At 37.4% G+C, this 23,975-nt stretch overlaps 1 protein-coding gene across 2 annotated transcripts in view; it reads right to left on the reverse strand.

Annotated features, from left to right (window-relative positions):
• PKP4 (plakophilin 4) overlaps positions 1–23,975 on the reverse strand; it is a 191,020-nt gene that overhangs the window by 106,776 nt on the left and 60,269 nt on the right. For both annotated transcript variants that reach the window (XM_006872034.1, XM_006872033.1), the window contains exon 2: positions 15,954–16,066. In XM_006872034.1, coding sequence (XP_006872096.1) covers positions 15,954–16,066 — 113 coding nt within the window. The remainder of the gene's footprint in view (positions 1–15,953; positions 16,067–23,975) is intronic.

A 23,975-nucleotide genomic window follows, 5' to 3' on the forward strand; every position in this document is an offset into this window, starting at 1 on the left:
AACAACAGACTATTTCCCAAGTGTTTTGCTGTAACCTATGAATAGAGGGGCTACAGAAAGTCATTTGTATCCATGGTCTAACAAAATGCTTTTGTCTTCCTGATTTCTATTCTTTCCAAAGGTGAAAATGAAAGGGAGGAAAAAGACCCTCTTCCTGAAAAAACACAAAAACAAAAAAACCCCACATACACTGGACTGCTGATAAAAGGTCAGCAGTTCAAATCTACCAGGTGCTCCTCAGAAACAGGATCACTATGAGTTGGAACCAAATCGACTGTGCTTAACAACAAGAAGACTATTATGCTCACATGGAATACAGTATAATACAGTTTTATTTACCATTTACAAATAGACTTTAATGAAAAGTATTTTGTTACTGCTGTTCAGAAAGTATATATATACATTTTTTTTTTTTGTACTTTTGTCCACCAGTTCCTGTATCATGCATGGTTGACAATTTTACTTGAATGGTTTCTGTGGCTCAAAGAGCCCCATTATTGATAATGTCACTAAAGCTGAGGGTAGGCAACTTTTAATTGAGTCGAACTGTCTCTGAAGCAGAGTTTTTAATATCTAAAAATAATTGGCTATTAAAAAAAAAAAAGGGTAGAAGAAATACACACCCTAAAAACATTATTCACTGGATTATAAGTATTCCATTAGTGCAAACCAATCTAAACTATTTGACAGTGGTAAAAATGTAAAGTTGCTTAATATAAGATTTTTTGGCTGTAAAAAATCTGTAGCCTAGAGGCTTTTCTTTTTTTCCTCTTCAGTTATAAAGTGTTTCCCCCAAATTTAACCTTGTGGTAACAAAACAGCAGAGTAGAAAAATCTATGCAAGAAAACCAATTGGATTGATTTGTTATGAAATAGATTGTGATGCCTCAGGGCAGACTTTACAAAGTCTGGCAAACTTGTTAGGTTCCCCCCTCCCTCTGTGAAGACATGCCATGTGCTTTTTTGACTGTAAGCTGATTAACTGCTGAAAAGGTACTAATAGATGGCCTTCACTTTTATGTAGATATCCACAGTTTCAATTTCCTTTCCACACATCATTGGCTTAGTACTGTATACTGTTGTAGTTCTCTGAAGAGTTAATGTAATAGCTCATCACACACATTACTCATTTCACTCTTGTGTCCTTATCCTACCAAATGTTTTCTATCAAATGGACTTGAATTTCCTTCATTAGTGGGATAGATCTTCACTCTAAAGCCAACCACCTGTGTGTGATCAATCAATAGAGTGAGGGAACAAGGCTGGTTTGGTAAGCCATGGAACATAAGAAAACGACATATGTCCAGAGTCTGACCCATGTATTTTCCTTTTATTAACTTGAGTTTCAAATAATACTGAAAATGTGAGCTAAAAGTGGGACAGAGGTAAATAGGGAAGTATGTTCAATCTCGGAACAACAGGGCTCTGTAATACAGGGAATGAAGCATTAACTCAAAGGATAAAAGAGGGGAAACAATGTTAAGGTGATAGATTGTATTATGGATATTGGTTTCCCCTGCCTATTAATGTTAAATAGACATTTGAGTGGACTAGAAAGGCAGATCAGAAAATATGGTTACAGAAAGTTTGTAAGCATGTCTTCTGCTTATAATGCATTGGAATACCTAAAAGGGATTCTAGAACTTGCCCAGTGAAATAGGCTTTTGTGGAGCTTTGTAGACTATAGGGCCTTGGATGGAATCCTGGACCCCATATAGAACCTTCTGAGGTGGGTCATACAGACGAACCTGGAGCAGCTAGAGAAACAGAGGATACTTCTTGAAAGAAAGACCAGCAGGAAAAACAAAAGGGAGTGGGGGTGGGGAAGCAGACTGTCTGGCTATTACAAGAACAAGCAAGCTGTTTGCCTGGGAGTCATCAAGGCAAGCCATCAAGTCAGTTCAGGACAAACCTCCTTCTAGGACTGAAACTAAAAGGGAACACATGAGTAGGCTTGTAAGATCGCTGGTGACTGTGCTGGTCTACTTGTGAGTGGAAGTGGGGGAAAGGCAGTAATGAAGACATGGGCTGAGCTTGACCATGTTCCATGGACTCCTGTTGACCTTGAGAAGAGAGAGACGAGGAAAGGCCTACTGGTCTGAACTTTGGGAGACTTGGGAACTACTGAGCCCATGGACACTCTACTGGGGACTAGGGCTGAGTGCAAACTGTCCAGTTGATATGAAGTGGGGGAAGGTGGACAAGAATGCCCAAATTTGCAGATAGTATCTATTTGCTCTAGCTTGGATGGCCTGATGATCAAAACTCGACTAGAGGAAGACAAAGAAATTTAATACTGGAAGCAAGTGGAAATCGCTACAACTTGATGAACTTGACCTTATCTTAGGCGTGTAGTAGCACAAAATAACAAACAAGAGGGAAGGAGTCTTCATATCAAAGATCAAGCATGTCCCCTCAGTATACAGGATTGATAGGGATGGGTGACTCAGACATTGTGTACCTAAAATGAGGGGGCTATAAAGGCATGAAGTGACTGGCTTACAAGTTTCATGAGGGAGTTTAGTTTCAGAGCAAGTGGGAGAAGGCAGAATCCCCACTGAATAGATTCCATCTTGTCTAGATGGGTCAGGTGAAAGAAGATGGGGATAGGATTCTTTTGATTTAATAGTGAGTAATGGTCTTAATGACTAACTGTGACTGTCACCATTATAAGGGCAGAAGTTGTGTAACATAAAAGGTGGAGTAGTTAATCTTACATTCCAGGAACAGAGGACCCTATGACTAGCATGAGGGACGAGCATGAGCAGAACGTGCAGTGACACCAGAGTCAGAAGCAAGGAGACATGGAACAGCTGAGGGCTCTAGACTCATGGAAAGAGAAAGGCTGTATGTTGATAGCAGTGACTCTGGAGTTTCTTTATGTTGTTGTTAAGTATCAAGAAGTCTGTTTCAACTCATAGCAACCCTGTATTGGGTTTCTGAAGACTGGATGTTGGCTTTCAACTACTGACTTGTGGTTAGCAATCCAATATTTATTCTACAGCCCCACACCAAAACTCTGAGTTTCTATAATATAGGAAAGACAAAAAAATGGGGAAAGAGGCAGGACTGGGGACTACAGGATTAAGAATTGACTTTGCTTAGCACACACAGTGTTTCTCAGATTTCACGTCTATTTGGTGTAATGGTAGGGTACGATAGAGGTATATAGGGTACTTAAGCTCTCCCCAAACTATTTCTTGGTATCCCAGTAGAAACCAAAAACTGTCTTTAGGGGAAAATTTCATTCACTTGTAATATGTTATAGTAGTCAGGTATGCAATAATAATTAAAACCAAACATAACAATACCAACAAAAATGTTAAAAAAAAAAAAAAAAAAAAAGGAAATCCTGCAGAACAGCAGGGAGAAAACAAAACATTTGATAGATAGTATAAAACATTTACTAGCATAGTATCATTTATGTAATAGATATTCAATAGTTAATGCTCCTATTCCTACAATTAATTATAAAGAAGTGTTTTTATCTAAGTATTTAAGAATCAAAGAAACCAAGATAAGATCCTTTGAGATAGGGCCAAGAAAAATGATAATATCTCATCAACAGAGAACTGTTCATAAAATTAAAATAAAATATTATGACTAACACACATTGCCACCGAATCGAGTTGGAACTCATAGTGACCCTGTCAATATGAGGGGAACTTAAAAAAGTTTGTGGAAAAATTTGAGCAGCAGGGTGGCAGGGAGGCAATATATAAAAAGGGTAAGACTGGCATAAGAATGATGAAAACATGGGAGGAATCAAAGAGATAAAGCAAACACAGGTAAATATTGTTATAAACAAAATCCTGCAGTAACAGTGATCAGAACTCACTGATGCCCAGCTACCATGATCAATTACTCTGAAAGTGATCACATTCCAAGGCCCTGGATAGAGTGGGAAAAAATGTTGAATAAAACTCAAAATCATAAAAAACACCAGGCTTACTGGTCAGATAGAGACTGCTGGATTCCTGAAACTGTTATGATGCTTGCTCACTTTTCAGGTCTGACACTGAACTCACCCCACAGCTCAATTTTCAGTCAACTAACAGACAGGTATATAGAGGACACAAAAACACTAGTGAGGCAGGCATGGGTATCACACAACTGTCAACCATTCGAGATCAAAAGGGTAACATTTACCTAAGGACAAAAATAAGAAGAGCTGGGAAAGAAGTAGGAATGGACACAAACACAGGGTGAAAGGAGACAACATTATGTTACACTGAGGAGATGACAGTCAATGGGATCAAATGAAGTGTGATTTGCTGAATGTAAAATTAGTGTTCTGCTTTGAAAGTCTTCACTCAAGGTTTCACAATGAAAAGGAAAGAAAAAAAAAAAGATAATAGAATTTTCCAAGAAATTTTGAGACTTCATCAAATATTTTATGCTGCTACTAAAGCATGCTGGCATCCAGTTAGTTATACACAGTGATCTCTCAGGCTAAAATGGAAAGCTCAGGCTAAAGCAGAAAAAGTCAAAGGCATAAATATTTACACATTGAATTTAGGAAAATATCAAAAACATTTGTAGAAAAAAATAAATGCAGAATCATTAAATGTGAAACTGGAACAAAAAATAAAATTAGTATCTTCTGTTTGGGTTCTACCTACTCTAAGTTACAGATTTTGATGATTTTAGATATGTTACTATATATCATCCCTTTGTTCTGTTTGAATGGCTGCCACTTGACTTATGTATAGGTTCCATATGAATATAATTTGGTGCTCTAAAATCCCTTTCTTTGCAACGTTATCCATAATTTGTTATGGTATAATTATGAAAAGAATAAGAATACAACATATTTTAAAATCCAGAAAAGTGTGTGTGTGGGTTGTATCCTTTCACCATGTTTATTCAATCTGTACACTATACAAATAATCCAAGAAACTGGACTATATGAAGACGAGCACAGCGTCAGAAATGGAGAATGATTCACTAACAACCTGTGATAAGCAGATGGCACAATCTTGCTTACTGAAAGCAAAGTGGATTTAAAGTACTTACTGCTGAAGATCAAAGACTATAACCTTCAATACAGATTACACCTCAAAGTAAAGAAATTAAAATTCTCACAAAGTGACCAACAGGCAACATTATCAAAGATGGAGAAGAGACTAAAGTTGTACGAGTGTAATTTTACTTGGATTCACAATCAATGCTCATGGAAGCAGTGTCAGAAAATCCAATGATATACTGCACTGGGCAAACTTGCTACAAAAGATCTCTTCAAAAGTGTTAAAAATCTAAGCTATCATTTGAGGACTAAGGTGTGTTTGAACCAAGTCTTGGTATTTTCAACTGCTTCCTATGTGTGGGAGAGCGTAACAGTAAACCAGGAGGACTGAAGAAGACTTTATCCTTTTGAAACATAGTATTGATGAAGAATATTAAATATACCATGGACTACCAGAAGAACAAACAAACCTGTGTCAGAAGAAGTACACCACGAATGCCCCTTAGAAGTGAGGATGGTGAGACTGTCTCATGTACTTCGGACAGGTTATCAGGAGGGGCCTGTCCCCAGAGAAGGACATCAAGTTGGTAAAGTGGAGAGTCAGTGAAAAAGAGGAAGACCCCCAACGAGATGCACTGAAACAGTAGCTGCAACAGTGAGCTCAAGTAAAACAATTGTACAAAACAGTAATTTGAGGATGGGGAAGGACCAGGTAGGTGACAGCGTTTCAATCTGTCACAAATAGGGTCACTATGAGGTGGAACCAACTTGATGGCACCCAAGAACAACATTACATATCATGTGTACTTGTGTGTATGTGTGTGTATGTGTGTGTGTGTATATATATATATATATATATATATATATATATATATATTTATTCCTGGTGTGGTGCTATGGGCTAATGTGCTGTACTGCAAAAGTTGGTTTGAACCACAAGTTTACTAGCCGATCCCTGGAAACTCTGTTTAGGGTCGCTATGAATCGAAACAGACTTGATAGCACTGAACAACATAGATACATAGATAAATCATATATAGGTTTTTTTCTTTGATACACTTGTCATAACAAAAAATATATATATATTATAAAGACAGATTGATATAGAGTATTTGTATTATATTGTACTAGTGATAGGTACAAGGAGCTCTGGTAGCGTAGTGGTTACGAATCGGGCTGCGAACCTTAAGGTCAGCGGTTCGAAACTACCAGCTGTTCCGCGAGAGAAAGATGAGGCTTTCTACTCCCGTAAGGATTTACACCCTCGGAAACCCTGTACAGGGTCGCTATGGGTCGGAACTGACTCGAAGGCACGCAGCCACAGTGATAGGTACAGACTAGGAATATTCTGAGCCCTCCCCTCCTCCTTTGGCCCAAGGGAGACAGCCCAGGGATAAGGAGAAAGAAAGCAAGAATTGAGATCATGGTAGAGAAAAGTAACACCAGCAGTGAGAAAAACAACCAACTGCAAAGGGAAAGAACCATCAACAAGCAGAGTCAACCCATAAAAATAGTACCAGGAGCAGACAACCGAAAGGGAAACAGAAGAGGGTAGTACTCCATTTGAGAAGCCCACACCCCTTTACTAAAAATCAAATAAATATTCTTCCCCTTTAGTAAGGGGTAATCAGTGAGGGGTGGCATTAGATCTGCCCCAAGGGGAGAGGGGCATGTAGGACCTGGAACACAAAATTGTACTAAACCCATGCTCCCCAAACCTACAGGGTCTTCTCCATTCTTGGAGACAGATCCACTTCTCTCTTGGAAGTGTACTTTTGTAATAAACTGATTGTGAGTGAATACTTAGTGCACGTGTATGATTGAGTAGTTACTCAGTCGAAGCTGATCCTTCAGACTGCTGAGAGAGAGAGACCAGAGAGAACATAACACTAGGACCTGTGTTATCTTAGATAAATACATACTGGTATTGTTTTAGCTTAAAAATATATACATATTAAAACTAATAGAACCAAAAATAAAATAAACGACTCATCAGAATAACAGACAAATGACATGAAGAGGAAACTCAAATGAACCATAAGCATTAGAGGAGATTACTCAGTTCCACTATCAATCAGGAAAATGTAAAAAATAAAATAAATAAATGAGATAGCATTGTTATTGTTAGCTGCCATCAAGTTGGCCCTGACTCAAGGAGGACCGCACCACAACAAGACTGGATCTTTCTGATCCACAGAGTTTTCATTGGCTGAATTTTCACAAGTAGATCACTGGGCCTTTCTTGCTCATCTGTTTATGTCTGGAAGCTCTATAAAAACCTATTCATCAACATAGCAACACAAAGTCTCCAATGACAGCCTGCATTTGAGATGCAGTGGCCTGCATGGAAGGGGACAATTCAACGACTGGATTCCCACTGCTTAGGAGGTAACATCAGACTGCAAAATATTAAAGAGCTGGCCCAATATTAAATGCCAGTTAGAAAATAGGAACCTGGAACTTTTTCACATACTGCTCAAGAGGGTATAACTGGTAAACTACTTCAGAAAGCAATTTAGCAAGTCTAGAAAACAATTAAAATGTATATTTACTAAGAACCAAATATTCCTGTTCTAATGAAATGGCTTCCAGAATCTTGTACACATGCATGGAAAATATGCATGTTCAAGAATGGTCACTGCTGTATTACCTGTAATAGTGAAAAGTGGAACTTATGTGCTCTTCTATAAGGGAATGGTGAAATAGTTTAATCATTTATCATATAAATATATAACAGCAGTTAAAAGATAAACTAGATTTACATATCTCAATATGATGAATCTCAGACACTGAATAGAAAAAAATTAAGGTACATAATGATATGTATAAACCGAAAAAACAAAGTATTTGCTACAGTTGACTCTGTATATAAATATACAAGTATATAATGTGACCAGAGAAGGATATCATGTTTGGTAAGGTGGAGGGTCAGAGAAAAAAAGGAAGACCCCCAAGAAGATGTACTGGCATAGTGGCAGCATCAATGGGCTCAAGCATAGCAACGATTATTGAGGTTGGCCCAGGATTGGGCAGTGCTTCATTCTGTTGTGCATATGGTCGCTATGAGTCGGTATTGGCTCAATGGCACCTAACAACAACAACGAGTTAGAAGGCTTTACACTAGTTTTAATTTTATATTTATTTATTTTATAAGAAAAAAAGCCAATATGATGAATTATAAACAATTTTCAATTCTGGGTGGCAAATACTTGTATTTTTATTATACTAATTTCGATACTTCATTGTAATTTTACCGTTTCTGGAGGAAAAAAAAACCACCAACTGATTATAGTAATAAAGAATAGGATTTATGAGAACATTTATCTTCTGAATAGCAAGGGATTGAAATGTAGGAAATGAATTCATTCATTTCAGATGGGCTGACTTATATTCAGTCTGGAATCCTGATTGCTTGTTGTGCTAATTATTGTACATGTAGTCCTTTCATCTACCACTACAGCGTAGTGTAGTGCTTAAGAGCACAGCCTCCTTATGTTCAAGTCCAAACTCTGCCACTTACTAGTTATATAAATGGGTGCCTCAGTTATCCCATCTGCAAAATGGGGGAAAGCAAGTGCCTATGCTAGCATAGTGGTTACGAATTGGGCTGCTAACCTCAAGGTCAGCAGTTCGAAACTGCCAGCTGTTCTGCAGGAAACAGCTGAGGCTTTCTGCTCCCGTAAAGATTTACAGCCTCGGAAACCCTGTACAGGGTCGCTATGAGTCGGAACCAACTCCACGGCTCAAAACAACAACATGCTACAATGGGAGTCCTTGGGTAGCAGAAACGTTAAGGATTCAAGTGCTAGCCAAAAGGATGGCAGCTCAAATTCACCTAGAGGCACCTCAGAGGGCAGGGGTGGCAATCTAAATGTCACTACCTTGAAAACCTTAGGACCAGTTTTACTGTGTACACATGATGTTGCCAAGAGTCAAAAATCAACTCAATGGCAAATTAACAACTAAGAAACCTCTTTCAAGGGAAATCCTTGGGTGCTAACTGAAAGGTTGGAGGTTTGAGGCCACTCAACAGCACTCAGGAGAAAAGACAAGACAATCTGAAAAGTCTGCCATTGAAAACCACAGGGAACACAGCTTTACTCTGGCACACATGGGGTTACCACTCCGTAGACCTGGTTTTATCTTACAAGGATGCTATAAGATAAAGTGAGCTATTCTAAATAATGCACTCAGAACAGTGCCTGACACACAGTATGTTGTTGTCATTTTTACTCCAGTCTCATTACTGTAACATATCTGAGGGTCTACCATGTGCAATCTCTGATGCTAGGCCCAGTGGACAATAACACAAAAATGCCATTATATGTGCAGCTTCCTGGGCAGGGCTTTCAGTCCAGAAAAGGAAATGAGACAGGCACATACAACAATAAAATACAAGATGGAAAGTGAAGGAGGTCCATATGAAAAGTCAAGATCCAAGAGAATGTAGATGCAATAGCCTTTATAAGCTATATGCTGGCAGAAGTGAGTAGAAGTCCAGTAGAATCCGTTTCCATAGTCAGGCATCAATACCCATAGCCATAGTACACACTAAACTGATCCACTGTCTATCTCTGTTGTCTCCATAAAATTACAGAATTCTGCCTATTACTACCTATTAACAAAATATCAACAATTCTCTACCTTAAGTGGTATTTCTTAGTAATTGTTAAAATTTCTCAAGATAAACAACAATAAAATATACAAACAAAAGCTCAACATGGTAGTAATAAGAATCAAGTACAAGAATAAAAGCATTGTTACTTTTACTGAGATGGTAAAAGACATTACTACTTCCTATTAAGCTATAAAGGAGCTCCGGTAGTGGACCACAAGGTCAGCAGTTCGAAATTACCAACTGTTCTGTGGGAGAAAGATGAGGCTTTCTGAATAAGTAAAGATTTACAACCTATACAGCATTGCTACGAGTCAGAACTAACTCCATGACACAGAACTGCCACCACAACTAAGCACCACCACCACAAAGGTAAAGTTTTCCAAAAAGCATACTGACATTTCCTCTATAGGCTATTTAAATTCCATTATAATTTATTAACATAAATATGGCTAAAAAGAAAAAAAAAACCTAATGATGGAAGAATGGGGACTAGTACCATAATTTGTGTATTGATTCAGTAATAAATCAATCACTGTTATATATTGTAAGAATGGTAATTACAGAATGTGGACTATGAAAAATTAAAGAAAGACTACTAGGACACTAAGAACCAATATATATAATTCTACTCCAGATATTTCTGCATGCTATTTTAACCTTGGCTCCATCTTATTTTTCTAAACTTTATCTTCTCTTTGTCCGAATTTCTTCCATTCATATTCAGTTTTTGATTTTTGAAAGTTGTTTTGAATATTTTTGGAGTGAAGAAGGCTATATAGCAATAGAATATTCAGTACAAATGGAGAACTGTTACAATTTTTCTGTTAACTGATGCCACACACCACCTTCAATGATGTGAGATAATAAACACGTATGTACATACATACAGGATCTGTGAAGGTTAAGTTTTTGTGTCAACGTGACTAGGCTGGGATTCTCAGTGGCTTGGCAGTTCAGACTCTGTAATCCCCAATGATGAGACCTACTAAAATGTAATCACCTCCATCATGAGATCTGCTATGAGCAACCAATCAACTGAAAGGAAGTTTCCTTGGGGTGAGTGTTCTGTTACCAATATATTGAACACTAGGAGTCCTGGGGTGGTGCTGTGGGTTAATGACCTGGACTGTAAGGTCGGCTTGAACCACAAAGCTGGCAATTCAAACTCACCAGCCCCTCCTCAGAAACACTATATAAGGTCTCTGTAAGTAGAAGCGGACTTCATAGCACACAACAACAACAGCAAAGGAAAAACTTGCTTGTTTTTTGCTGGGTCTAGTTCCTGCATTTGACATGTCATCTCATCTCTGGTGTTTGGCCCTGAGCCAACAGTCTGCCATATACCCCACCAGTCCTGGTAATCATCAGCAGCCAGTCATCTTACCTGCTGACCTTGGATTCATTTTCTATGTGGATACGATGATGCAAAGTACAAATGATGAAATGCTATAACTCCTCTTTTAACTGATCCCATAGCTCATCTCCAGGGCTTCTCAAGTTTACAGATATTATTTTTGGTTTGATATATTGTCTTTGAATATAGGAATCATCAATTCCAGATAAGGGTCTTTATTTATTACTATTGCTAGTCCTGGTGTGACTTTATAGGATAAGCACTGGACCACTAACTCCAAGGTCAGCAGTTCAAACCCACCAGTTATATAGCTCAGAAGCCCTATAAAAGGTCACTATGAGTTAAAACCAACTTGATGACAATAACACCACCACCACCAATGTTCTTCTTGTAGTAGATAAGATAAATGGAAAGGTCTTATCAGACATGGGGTTTTTGCTACTTGGTTTAGAAGAGACTACTACTCAAAACAATAAAAGGGGGTGTGTGTGTGCAGCGACTCTGTAGGATAAGCACTGGGCTGAACCATAAGGTTGGTGGTTCAAGCTCATCAGCTGTTCTGTGAGAGAAAGATTAGGCTTTCTGCTCCCACAAAGAATTACAGCCATGAAAACCATATGTAGGCTATGAGCCAGAACCAAAAACAGCACTTAACAACTATAACTTTACAAAAAAGTAAGAAGAACCCTAAGTAATTTTAATTATTAAGATTTTAAAGTTTAAATCAAGACATACTAACTGTAAATCACCTTTTCATAACTGTTCATTTTTTCAGACAATTTCTGGTAGGCATAAAAATATAGAGAGACCTAGTTTCTCTATCTATGAAATCATGTCATGGCAAAGGTTAAGCATTACCCTGTGGTTCTACAAGTATGTTGTTGTTATTAAGTGCCACCGAGTTGGTTCTGACTCATAACTGCCCTGTATAAGATTTCTGAGGAGCGGCTGGCGAATTTGAACCACTGACCTTGCAGTTCAAACTGACCTTATGGTCAAGTGCTTTATCCTATAGTGTCACTCTACAAGTATGAAGGGATTGAACTGCCCACTTTTAGAGCCACCCACTGGGGAGTTGGAATCCTTAATAGTATTATTAATCTAATGTAAGAGTTATTTATTAAATAGGACCTTATATCACTGCTTCTTTCTTACTCACAGAATATAGCCAATAAAGGAAAAGAAAACACTTTTAAGAACTGAAAATTTTCTTTCATTTTTCTGAGTCATTAATGCCCCATCTTTGGACTAGGAAAATCTTATAGTTAACCTTATCAACTCTGATATAAGTATCCAAATTAAAAAGGAGAAAAGATAATCAGCTATTAAACCCCCCATTTAGCTGATTAACTTACTTTTTTGCTAAGTTTAAATAAACTGAATTCAAAGGAAGTTGCATGCCATAAGTAATAATCTACTTTTAATTTCCTTTGAGCAAACAGGAAGTGGCTGCCAGGAAAGGGGTGTGGATAGGTCTGAAAACTAATTTCTGTTCTTCTAAAATTTGTAGATTTGGTTCTGAAACTGGGAACAGGAAGGCACAATGGGGATCTCATAAGTGATACAATCAAGACCTTGGCTCTCTTCACAAACACATAGTTTCTAAAGGTTCCCTCCTGTATATAAACCTGGTGTTCACAGAGCAGCATAACTGCCGTAAGTTTTTTTAAGGACCACTGAAAGGCACACTTAACTGGATGAAGAGGGAAGATGCCCTGACTCGATGAGCACCAAACATACAGACTTCACTGAGATTTATTATTCAGTCAATAAACTATGGCTGCTGAGTGTTAGGCACTGTGAGGAGAAGAGAGCTACGACAGGCTGAGAGAAGCAGTTACGAGAGTTCAGATGAAGACAGATGACTTTCCTTGAGAGTCTGGGGTAAGGCTGCAAGGTAGGGTTAGGTCAGCACTTAGCTGTGGCATCAAGGAGACACAGGAATCCAGTGTGAGATGAGAGTTGGGTAATCCAAGCAGATCATTATCATTCCAAGTAGAGTTCACTGAATGAAGAAACCCACTTATTCCTAACTCTTAAAATTACATACTAGATTCCTGTCCTGTTGCTTGGCCTCCATTCATTCTATTGTACACACTGCATTTTTAATAAAATGATCTCCTCTCAGTTCTTTAGCGAAGGGCAAGCTTATCATCACCCTGGTTCCATGTTCTCTATAATTCAATGGCAGCGTTTTGTTTCCAACCTAATAATCCTTTAAGCTCATTTAAGGCACACTCTAAATACCATGGGGCCTCTTCATGCTCTTGGTACAGCGACAGTGTGAGACACATGCTTTTGCACACAATTTCCCCTTTCCATTTCTGCATGTACAATTAATTACCCCAACTTTGATAGCTTGTGTCCCATTAATGTGCCAAGCATCACACTGGGAATTAGAAATCAACAAAATTTAGTGACAGAATATTAGTGACACTTTACACATATTATCTATACATTTTACAGATTTTTAGAAAACCTATAGAATGAGTTAATTGAACTATACAACTGAAATTTGAAAATAAAAAACATTTACATTATTTAATATTTTTAAACATACATAAAATTACAAAATAGCAACTTTACAAGATACCAATTTTTTCTTATTTAACAGATATGAACATTTTGTCATTCTTGTTCCAGATGACTCTCATAATAAAAGTTACAGGTTCAGGCAGTCTAGTTCTTGGTACCTTCCTCCTCTTCTCCTAGACTTTCCCCAATGACTACATTCTTAGAGCTTTAAATTCTACTGCTCTGTCTACTGATTATTACTCACTGTGAAGTTTTTTTAGCTTGTGTAATTACATTTCTAATTTTTAATGGTGTGAGTTTCTCAGTGTGAGATTTCTGAACAATGAGGGGATAACTCCATTTGGGCTCCAAACCCAAATGTGGAGAAAGCTTGGATGACCAAGTGCACATGCCTTTAAAGGTCTTGATTTAAGGTGGTAGTCCTAAGTTCAAACCTGTCACCTAGAGCAGGCCCAAGGCTTCATTGTTTGGTCCCTCATTGGGTGTTACACTGAAGACCCAAGTCATGATCTGAGGTTTTATGTGTGACCTCAGCCCCTGCAGTAAGATATAAAGGCCATGTAAGAGCTTCTGGCTCTGGTTTCCAGTTCCCTCGCATTCCCATTTCCTGGTTATTCTTCTCTCTCTTTTGCCATTTCTCCCAGGTATTGACTTATTATTACTATCATTTTATTATATTTTATCAAACATTTCTAGGAATTTTAGCAAGAGAAATTCTGTAACTATTGAATTAATTTTCCTATTAGTATAAAATTTATATTTTACTAGACCAGTTGGTTCAGACTTTTGGAAATATACCATACTACATTATCGAGTTGCTGACTTGCTTTTTTGTGGTCACAGATACAGATAACTATTTAAAAAAATAGATGGAATTTAAACCAATTCTGAATATTTAGAAAAAGGACTGCAAGTTTATATTTCTGTTTAAAAAGCTTTACTGGCCTTATTTGTATGTTTTATGCTTTACTAAACAAACCAATATGCACAATTGTCAAGGCTCAGAGATAAAACAATTCAAAATGAACAACTTGTCAGTCTAAGAGACTTTAAAATTAATAGTAACAATCAGCAAGAAAGGGTAATCTACAAGCATAGTTCTCTTCACTAAGAAAGGTGATTCTGACTATAAGCAATGAAAGATACTGGTAGCTAGAAACATCAGATTAGAAATAATAGAAGTTATTATGGGCACACTATGAAAGAATAAGCAAACAAAGCTTTCAAATTAAATAAGAGAAGTATTTTATGTGAGGCTCAATAAGAATATACAAGGATGCTTCCAAAAGTTTGTGGAACAATGGAATTAAAAGATAATGGGATTTGTCCATGAATATTTAAAAACCCTCTCGTATAATTAATAAGAAAAATTCAGATAGGATAAGCAGTTACTTTACTAACTGGATCGTGTGACAGGAATTTGTATAGCAATGACATTTTAAAAATAGCATATAAGATGCTACTTAAATGAAAAATTTTAATTGTGGTTCTAGGTAGATGTGCTTGTTTAACTAGTCATAAACTGATTTTACCCTTTTTATTTAACACACTAACTGATTTTATATAGCAAACTTTATTTTTTAAATTGTGGTTTAGGTTGAAGTTTACAGAGCAAGGTGGTTTTCCATTGAACAATTTGCACACATTTTGTTTAGTAACATTAGCCGCAACTCCCTCAATAGAATAGTATTTTCCTGTTTCCTCCCTGAGTTCCCTGCTTTCATTTATTCTTTTTCCCTAATCCTTCCTGTCTTCTGAGCTTTGGTTCTGGGCAAACGTTGACCTTCTGGTCTTGTATGATTGATTAGTCTAAGTAGTGCATTCCTTATTTTACGGAATTCTAGAAAAAACCAAAGAAAATTGATAGGTTTTTTTTTGTTTTTTTTAATCTAGTAATCTTTAAAAGAAAAAAAGTTAGTATATAAAATAATGTTATCACTTAGAAATATTTCTTAGTAAAAATCAAAACGACATGTTAATACCAGGTCTTCAAAGCAACAAGCAATCTGAAGTGAACATTACCAAATGAGTATTTTATAATTAACTGAGATGAACATTCCATAATGGTGCCTAAATTGAGAAGTTTACCGTATCAGCACATAGGTAGCATAGTCCTGGTGTGGCGCTGTAAGATAACCACTGGACCGCTAACTGCCAAGTCAGCAGTTTAAACCCACCAGCCGCTCCTTGGAAACTCTATACAGGGTCACCGTGAATCAGAACGGACTCGATGGCACTTTACAACAACAGGTAGCATGCTAACTATTGCCACAAAAGCTTGTCAACACCACATAAAACACTTCAAGCACAGTGTTAAAGGATAATCAATATCGCATGCATATTCTCAATATTAGAATAAACTGACATTTTTTGCACCAATCCAGGATGACAGGTTAACAGTGATAATATTAACAGAATCATTGGTTATGTATAGGAAGACTTAATGAAGACATGGAAGGATGGAGCTCTCCGCCCTGTACCTGGTGCTGGCAATGCTGGGTGATTCTGCTCCAAGTCGACATCTTTCTAGCTGGCTGGCAACAATCTGTCTTTCCACTTCCAGTTCTCGGGTGAGTCGTTGAAATTGAAGCTCCTGTGATTCAAGGAAATAAAAGCATATGAGGCTGAGGTTTGCTGCTCGGGCAGATTTATGAATGAATGTACGTCACAGGAAACATAAGAACATACCCATAACATAACACTTGTTAAATTCAAATTTGTGATGGAATTGTTGGCCTAAATAATCTTCTGTGTATAGTTTTGTTCATACTTAAGAGAAGTTGCATATATCAGCCTATATTTGGCTGTATTTTATTGAGGGAAAGGGGAACTCTAATTGAGGTCTTTTAAACACTACTTACGCTACTACAGTGTCCTATTAAACTTAAGGTTTCTAGAGACCTTATGAAATGTGTTTACATCAAGGACACACCAAACAATGTAAGTTCTTTATCCTCAATGGCCAATTTTTAAATCCTTACTTACATAGTATGTCAGCACAGCATTAAAAATGTACACCCCCATGGATAAGAATCACTTTACTGTATTTAAATCAAAGGCTTTGATATGCTAAGGGGAGTGGGGGAAAGTCATCCTTGCAATCCCATAGAAAAAGTCTTGCTATACCATGAGCAACAAAATGGTGATCGTGTCACAAACACATTCATGTGCTACTGTATGAAGAGGAGTGGGCTAGCAAAAGGAAAAACATGAGCCATATTATGCAATTTTAAATTGTACTAAAAAGCTAGGAAGACTGTCTAAAGAAATTACCTTATGCAGTTTATGCTCCACCACCAAAGAAAACAATTTACATTATAGAAGCTGCTTTAACTTTATTTGTATTTCTTTCCTTGTTAGTTTGATGGGCTTTTAATAAATAGGAAGCATGCCATGCTATAAAACTACAGATCAAATCAAGTATACTCCAAAGGCTTTAAGCCACAAATAACATCTCCAATAACACCTCAAGCTCCCCTGTGCCATATCATCTACTTATAAGTCTACATAAAGCAAATACTGAGCAGTAAACTAATTTAATTTGACAAAGATTGCTATTTCAAAATGCCAGCCATGCAAACATGACTGCTTACAATATTATTTATAATATGTTAAGATTTGTTTTCAAAAAAAAAAAAAAAAAATTCAATTGAAGTGTTTGAACTCCTATGGAATACGGCAAACGTGCATTTTTACTTGACAGCGTAGACTTTGCAAATTCCACAAACCATTCTTAGAATGATTTTTGAGAAACAGTTCCCAGCCTCCTTATCTACTGGTCCCACTGGTGTAGGCCTATTAGACAGGGCCTGATGAATCATAGTTGGCCCAATAGTGCTGTACAATATGACCGTAATAGATAAATGGAACAATGCCTGCCTCTGCCTAACAATTCCTAAACCACTGGCTTTGATTAATGCTCCGAAATAAGATATTCCATAGATATAAAACTGTACAACACTCAGCACCAGGCTAAAGTGAATTTATTATAAAACAAACAATAATGTGCTTCTTTCGCACCTATGCTTTATTAGGCCTTAAATATCATGATTTTTAAGTAATATACTTCCATTCATCCTTGCTCAATTTTTAAAATTATACATTCCTTATCCCGTAAGACTGCCTGCCTTTATCAAGCTGGGTCAAGAAAAAAACATTAGTGAATGCCAGAATATTCCCGGAGCCATCATATTACCTTTGTGCTCTGGCTTTATTTTAAAGTTGAGCACTTCTTTTAACATTCTATGGACAAAATGAAGTCCACTTTACACCTCTACTGGCCATGGAACCCATAATTTTGAGCATCACTGGCTACTTCTATCAAAACCCTTTCACTTATTATGAGCCTTCACTTCCCACAACAGAACGTCACTGCTGCTGCACGCCATCATGTCAGTTCCAACTCACAGTGACTTTAGGGTTTCTGAGGCTGTAAATCTTTACAAGAGCAGTAAGTCTCATCTTTCTTCCATGGAGTGAGCGGCCGGTGGTGACCTTTGCAGTTAGCTACCTAAAAGGTTACCCACTATGTTACCATGGCTCCCCAAATAGAATGGCATGAAGCTATATAGCATGGTATTTTAAGTGTTACGCAGTATCTGAGAATATGCATGAGTATAATTTCTGTATGCTTTGCTGTAATGTAATTAATATTACTAAAGAATATAAAGTGCACACCCACAAATAACTGGCACCAAGAAACATGAGTGGGATACAAATATTTGACAATTCTGTCTCTACTGACTTCTTATGCAGACTAATGAAGACAGTATTGCACAGTGAATAAAAAAATTTCTAATGATTATAATATAAATATTACTATTAAAATAACTATGCAGAGAAATATCACCTATTATTACAAAGCTTAAATTTTATTTCCTGAGTATACATGTAGCATGAAAGTTGATGCTGAAATCAATATTTAAGGCTGGGTATCTAAAGTATTGGGGTTCTCATATTTGTTCTCTTCTAAGAAAAGTCAAGGAAAATAACACTATAAACTTTTGCCAGTAATTAGTTAATAATTTCCTCTTACACCAACCACAAACAGACATAGAAAGTCAGGGCCTATAAAATGCTCTAAAAATGGAGTCTGTGTACATGTGTTAAATTACTTTTAAAGATATTTACCTTGACTCTCTTAAGCAGATATGTTGATGAGTGAGAGACATGGGAAGAGAAGAAAATGAAGCTTCAATATACAAATCAGCCTATAGAGTGGACAGAGCTGGGCTGCCCAAGGGCAGGCTTTTCACGCCAGCTGTCAGCAGGTGGCCTGGGGCAGTCAGCTCTTAGGGTTATCTTAGCTGCAGAAAACGCCTGTCGCCCAACAGTATACCCTTCTGGGCAGATCATATTAAAGCAACTCTTGAGGTCGGAATAATAAAAAGACAAGTCCATATTGGTTCCAGAGCTCCCCTGGTGGTTGGCTAAGGCTTTGTGGCTTTGCATCCTAGTTGGACTCCAACCCTGCTCTGTCTGCCTGTCCCATCCCTTCCCCTCCACAGGTGTGGATCCCTAATAAATACTCCCTATGCAAAACTCCATTTTAATCAGAACTCAACCTGAGACCATCTTATTTTGGGGGCTACATTTTATACAATGACAGGCCATTTTGCTCACTCTCAATTTTTGAATATTGTGAAACACTTCAAATGTATATAAAAATAAAGCTTCTGTGAATTTTACACAACTACAGCTAATATTCTTACATTTTGCCAAATTTGCAAAAGATTTTGTGAGAAATACAATAGTACACAGAGAATGAAGTCCTCTAGTTTCTCTCTCCTGGATTCCAGTCCCCTCTTTTCTCCCTCCCAAGAAGTGATCACTGTTCTGTGTCTATTAACAGGAATATATTATTGGAATGATATACAGTATTGCTCTACATGTTCACACTATTCATCAATAATATAGTGCAGTTTTCTGTAGAATGCCTTTGCAGCTCAATTATTTTGAGATCAACAAACACATGTAGACGTAGTTAATTTATTTTCACTACTCAGTCGTATTCCATTGCATGAATAGAGCACAATGTATTTTTATGGTCCTATGACGAGGAGTCCTTAGCTTGTTTCCAGTTTCATACAGCTGTAAGCATGCTATGAAATAAGAGTCTTTGTAAAGAGCATGCTGTGCACCTGGGCCCACTTTCCCCAAAACAGAAACCGGGAAGAGGAACTGCTGGGTGCTAGGGTGAAGTGGCACACTGAGTTGTGTGCTAGGCTGCTAGAAAGGCCAGAAGGTGCTCCATGGGATAAAGAACAGGCTTTCTGCTCCCACAAAGATTTACAGCTCTAGGAGTCCTACGTGGTGGTGGTGGTAATGTGCCGTGGAGCCGGTTCTGACCCATAGCGACCCTGTACAGGGTTTCTGAGGTTGTAAATCTTTACAGGAGCAGAAAGCCTCATCTTTCTCACGCGGAACAGCTGGTAGTTTCGAACTGCTGACCATGCGGTTCGCAGCCCGATTCGTAACCACTACGCTACCAGAGCTCCTTCATAGGGTGGCTATTAGTCGGAAATGACCGATGACAGCACGTTTATTTGTTTTTATTTGTTTGAGGTGAAAGACATGTGTCCCTTCATCTTTGTTTGACAAAAGTTTTCAAACTACTTTCCAATGTAGTTTTACCAACTTACATTCCAGTCATCAGATTCTTTACATGTTTTGTTGTTGTTAAGTGGCGTCAAGTCAATCCTGATTCATAGCGACCCTGTATAGAGTTTCCAAGAAGCAGCTGGTGGATTTAAACTGCCGATCTTGTGGTTCAAACCGACCACATACTCACTAATAATTGATTTATACTTGAAGGCTTAATTTTTTTAGTGGGCTGGATGGGTGGTTACTCTTGGTAGGGTAAATGGATGGGTAATCTGACAGATACAGAATGTTGTCTTGCATGTATTTTACTTTGTATTTTCCTGATTACCAACATAAGCATATTTTTATATGTTTATTGGCCATTTAGGTTTTGAATCCGTTGTTGTTGTTATTGTTAAGTGCCGTCGAGTCGGATCCGACCCATAGCGACCCTATACAGGGTTTCCGAGGAGCAACTGGTGAGCTTGAACACACTGACCTTGCAGTTCAAATGGCTTTGCAGTCTGGCGCATTAACCCACAGCACCACTTTGAATCTCTTAGGTATCATAAATTCTCAGGGTATTTTTTTTTTTTGTCTCTACTGCCAGCACCCAAGCCATACTAAGATAGTGCCTCTATTTATTCTCTTCTGTGAGGCTGGCGTCTCATTCACTGTTATGCAAGAGACCTCTCAGCTGATACACCATGGGAAAGTCTTCCATGTAGCCAAAAAGCCAAGTTCAGCATCAGTTACGTTTATTGCTTACTTACTCAAGATTCCTCTTTCATTTTAGTTTTGTTTTTTGCAAATCGCTTATTTTGTCTCTAGCTTAGCTTTGTTTTAACAATGAAAATGAAAACATTTTATTTGGCATATTTCGTTTCCTTCATTGGAAAGATCAGTCGAGTACAGGATCAATAGTATTGTCAGAGATAAATGGTTTTAATAGGTTTTTATTTTGATATTTTTAAATAATATATTCAGCTGTATTAACGGTGATTTTTATCAATTTATTACTTCTCTCTGCATCCTGTTTAGGGCTTAGCATATGTCACATATTATACTTTCTGTTTTAATATTTTTTATTTCCACAATTTCTACGTGGTCCTTTTTCAGAGCTAACTCATCTTGCTAATTTTTGTCTGCTTTAACTTCATACTTTCTGGCGGCTTTATAATGGAAGTTCTTCCTTTAATTAACTCTCTACATATCCAAAACGTACTTGTTTTAAATCTGTCAGACAGTTTCAAATACCAGTTTCATCTGGAATAACTTAATGCCTGTTGATTTAGTTAGCTGTTTTTCTTACCGGTAGGTACTTTTGAGTTTGTGAGAATTTTGGTCTGCATACTTACATGAAGTGAAAACTTCATAATTTCCCCCTTTATTTTGCCTTATGAATTAGTAACCTCTGCATCTGTACTGGGTTGTTCAGAACAAATGAGGCCTTAAATTAGTAACTGAGTTTCCCTATCCAACATAAATATTAGGGAAACTGTGCATCTTGTCACAAGGGGATTATCACCTCCTTCTTGTTTCTCAAAGCCCCAACACTATTGCTGGCACTGAAAACAAGGCATGCTCAATCCTCCCTGAGCCCTAATTTCTCTCACTCTCATTAAATCCTTACTGTTGGATGTTGTTGTTATTAAGTACCGCCGAGCCAGTCCCAACTCTTAGCAACCCTGTATAGGGTGGGTTTCTGAGGAGAGATTGGTGAGTACTGCTGATAGGACTTAACGTCACCTTACTCTTTCCAACTGATTCCTACAGAAACCTCATTTCCACGTACAAACTGTCTCTTTATAAACCCCTCTTTCCCTCAGAATGATCTCTATCTCTGGGCTTTGACTGAAATGTGGCTGTTTCTTGATAAAATTTTTTTTCTACAATCGACTGTGGGGAAGACTATGTATTCTTCCACATTCTACATTTAAGTAAGGTGTCTACAAGAAAGGAGCTCTCCTAGTTCCTTATTCCCTCTATGTATAAGCCTAAAGCTGATTATAATACTTTTCAGTATGTGCTTAACAGCAGTAGGATCTATGCTCATATCACCTCTTCTATTTTTGATACAAGTAAGTTACGTTTTCTCTTTTTCTTAGTTAATAAACAACAGTATTCTTTAATGTGCAAAACTTAATGCCCATCACGATATCCTCAAAAACATCCCAAATACCACTCTGTGATTTAGGCTGGTATTAAAACCAAAGAAGCCATAATTTGAAAGAGTCTTTGAACTTCTCTACAGTAAGAAAACCAGGCTTGTGCTATCCAGTGACAGCATCCACTGCCCATTTTCACCGTTAAGCATTCAGGAACAGCTGCAATGACTACAACTACAATGACGACGAAGAAGAAATAGTCGGAGGTTCTCATATCAGGACATCAACTATGACATCATAAAATTCCTGTCCCCACCTTTCCATTAATCCTCAGCTCCTCCTAGATTTAATGAAGGAGTAGCCCCTTCTTGTCTAGGCTAGCACCTCAATCCCTCCTGTATTCTCTAGAATCCTGCTTCTCCCCTACAAATCTTTTATGCTTTCTCTCAGTTTATAAACAGAATCAAATCTCATTTGAAAACTGTACTCCTCTGTTGTTACTGTTGTTAAGTGCTTTTTGAGTTGGTTCCGACTCACAGCAACTAGTACAGGGTTTTGGAGGAAAAGCTGGTGAGTTTGAATTACCAATCCTGAGGTTTAAACTGACCTTGCGGTTCACTGTTTATCCTACAGTGAGTGCTACACCAGGACTCCTTTAGCTATCCTTTAATCTGTCTCCTAGCACGCTGACCTATGCAATCTTTTACTGAACATGTTTTCAGTTGACTCCTTAAAATACAGTATTGTCCAACATGAAATCACTGAAACAATGATTTCCATGCTTTATATTTTTTCCTAATACAAGTTAAAATACATTATTTTTAATGTGTGCCAAAAAACATTTCAACTCAGGTGTACAAGCATGATACGGTAGAGTTCATGCCTATAAATCTCAGCAAGAAAATAATGATTGGTGATTAAATATAAAGAAAAAAATGAACATGGACATTACTTGCTAGAACCAGCATTTATATAAAAAAAGCATTTTATTTCAATCATCAGTGCTTAAAAATTCTCCAAAAATTAACACTTTTCTGAATTTACTTTTCTGCCTTAGGTCAATGAAAGACAAATAGACAGATACACAGAGAGGAAGAGTTTTATACCATTAAAAGTTCAATTATTACTCAATACTAATATGCAAAATTTGGAAGGTACAAGGTATTGGGCCCTATTCCGGAAACATACTATAGTATATGATTTTCCTTCCCTGTTTTTAAAAGATGACCACATTATGCTAACTGTTGTATCTTTGAAGTTCTTGAGTCAGGTCTAAGAGGTCACTGTAAAAATGAATATGATAGCCAATCAGGAACCTTCAAAACCATCCCAAACATTATTCTAAAACCAAATCAGCCACATTTTCAAAGGGTCTCTGAAACTCTGCTTTAATATACTGCTGGGTGAGAAAATATCCTGACCATATATCATAACTTACTTAATAATTGATGAATTATTGTATCTACTTGTTCCTAAATTAACAGAAATCCTGGCATACAATATCTATCCCTTTTGGACTAGTTAGCTCCCTTTGTTTAAGGAAATATAAATCAAAAGACTTGAACAACTAAAATGCCTTAACACCAGTCTTCTACTGAATGATAATGAATGATAAACGAAAAGTTCAAGTTCATATATGTTTGGGAAATGCCGCACACTAGATTGTACAACTGGAAGATTCACTGTAACTAACGTAACTAAAACTCCAAAAAGTCTACCAGTAGGACATAGGAACACCCAAACCTGCACACAGTCCCCATCTGACCTAGCCTCGCTGGCTTGATAATCAGACCTTAATCAGAACTTGACTAG

This window comes from Chrysochloris asiatica, unplaced genomic scaffold (genome assembly GCF_000296735.1).
Source record: "Chrysochloris asiatica unplaced genomic scaffold, ChrAsi1.0 scaffold00181, whole genome shotgun sequence".
NCBI classification, from domain to species: domain Eukaryota; kingdom Metazoa; phylum Chordata; class Mammalia; order Afrosoricida; family Chrysochloridae; genus Chrysochloris; species Chrysochloris asiatica.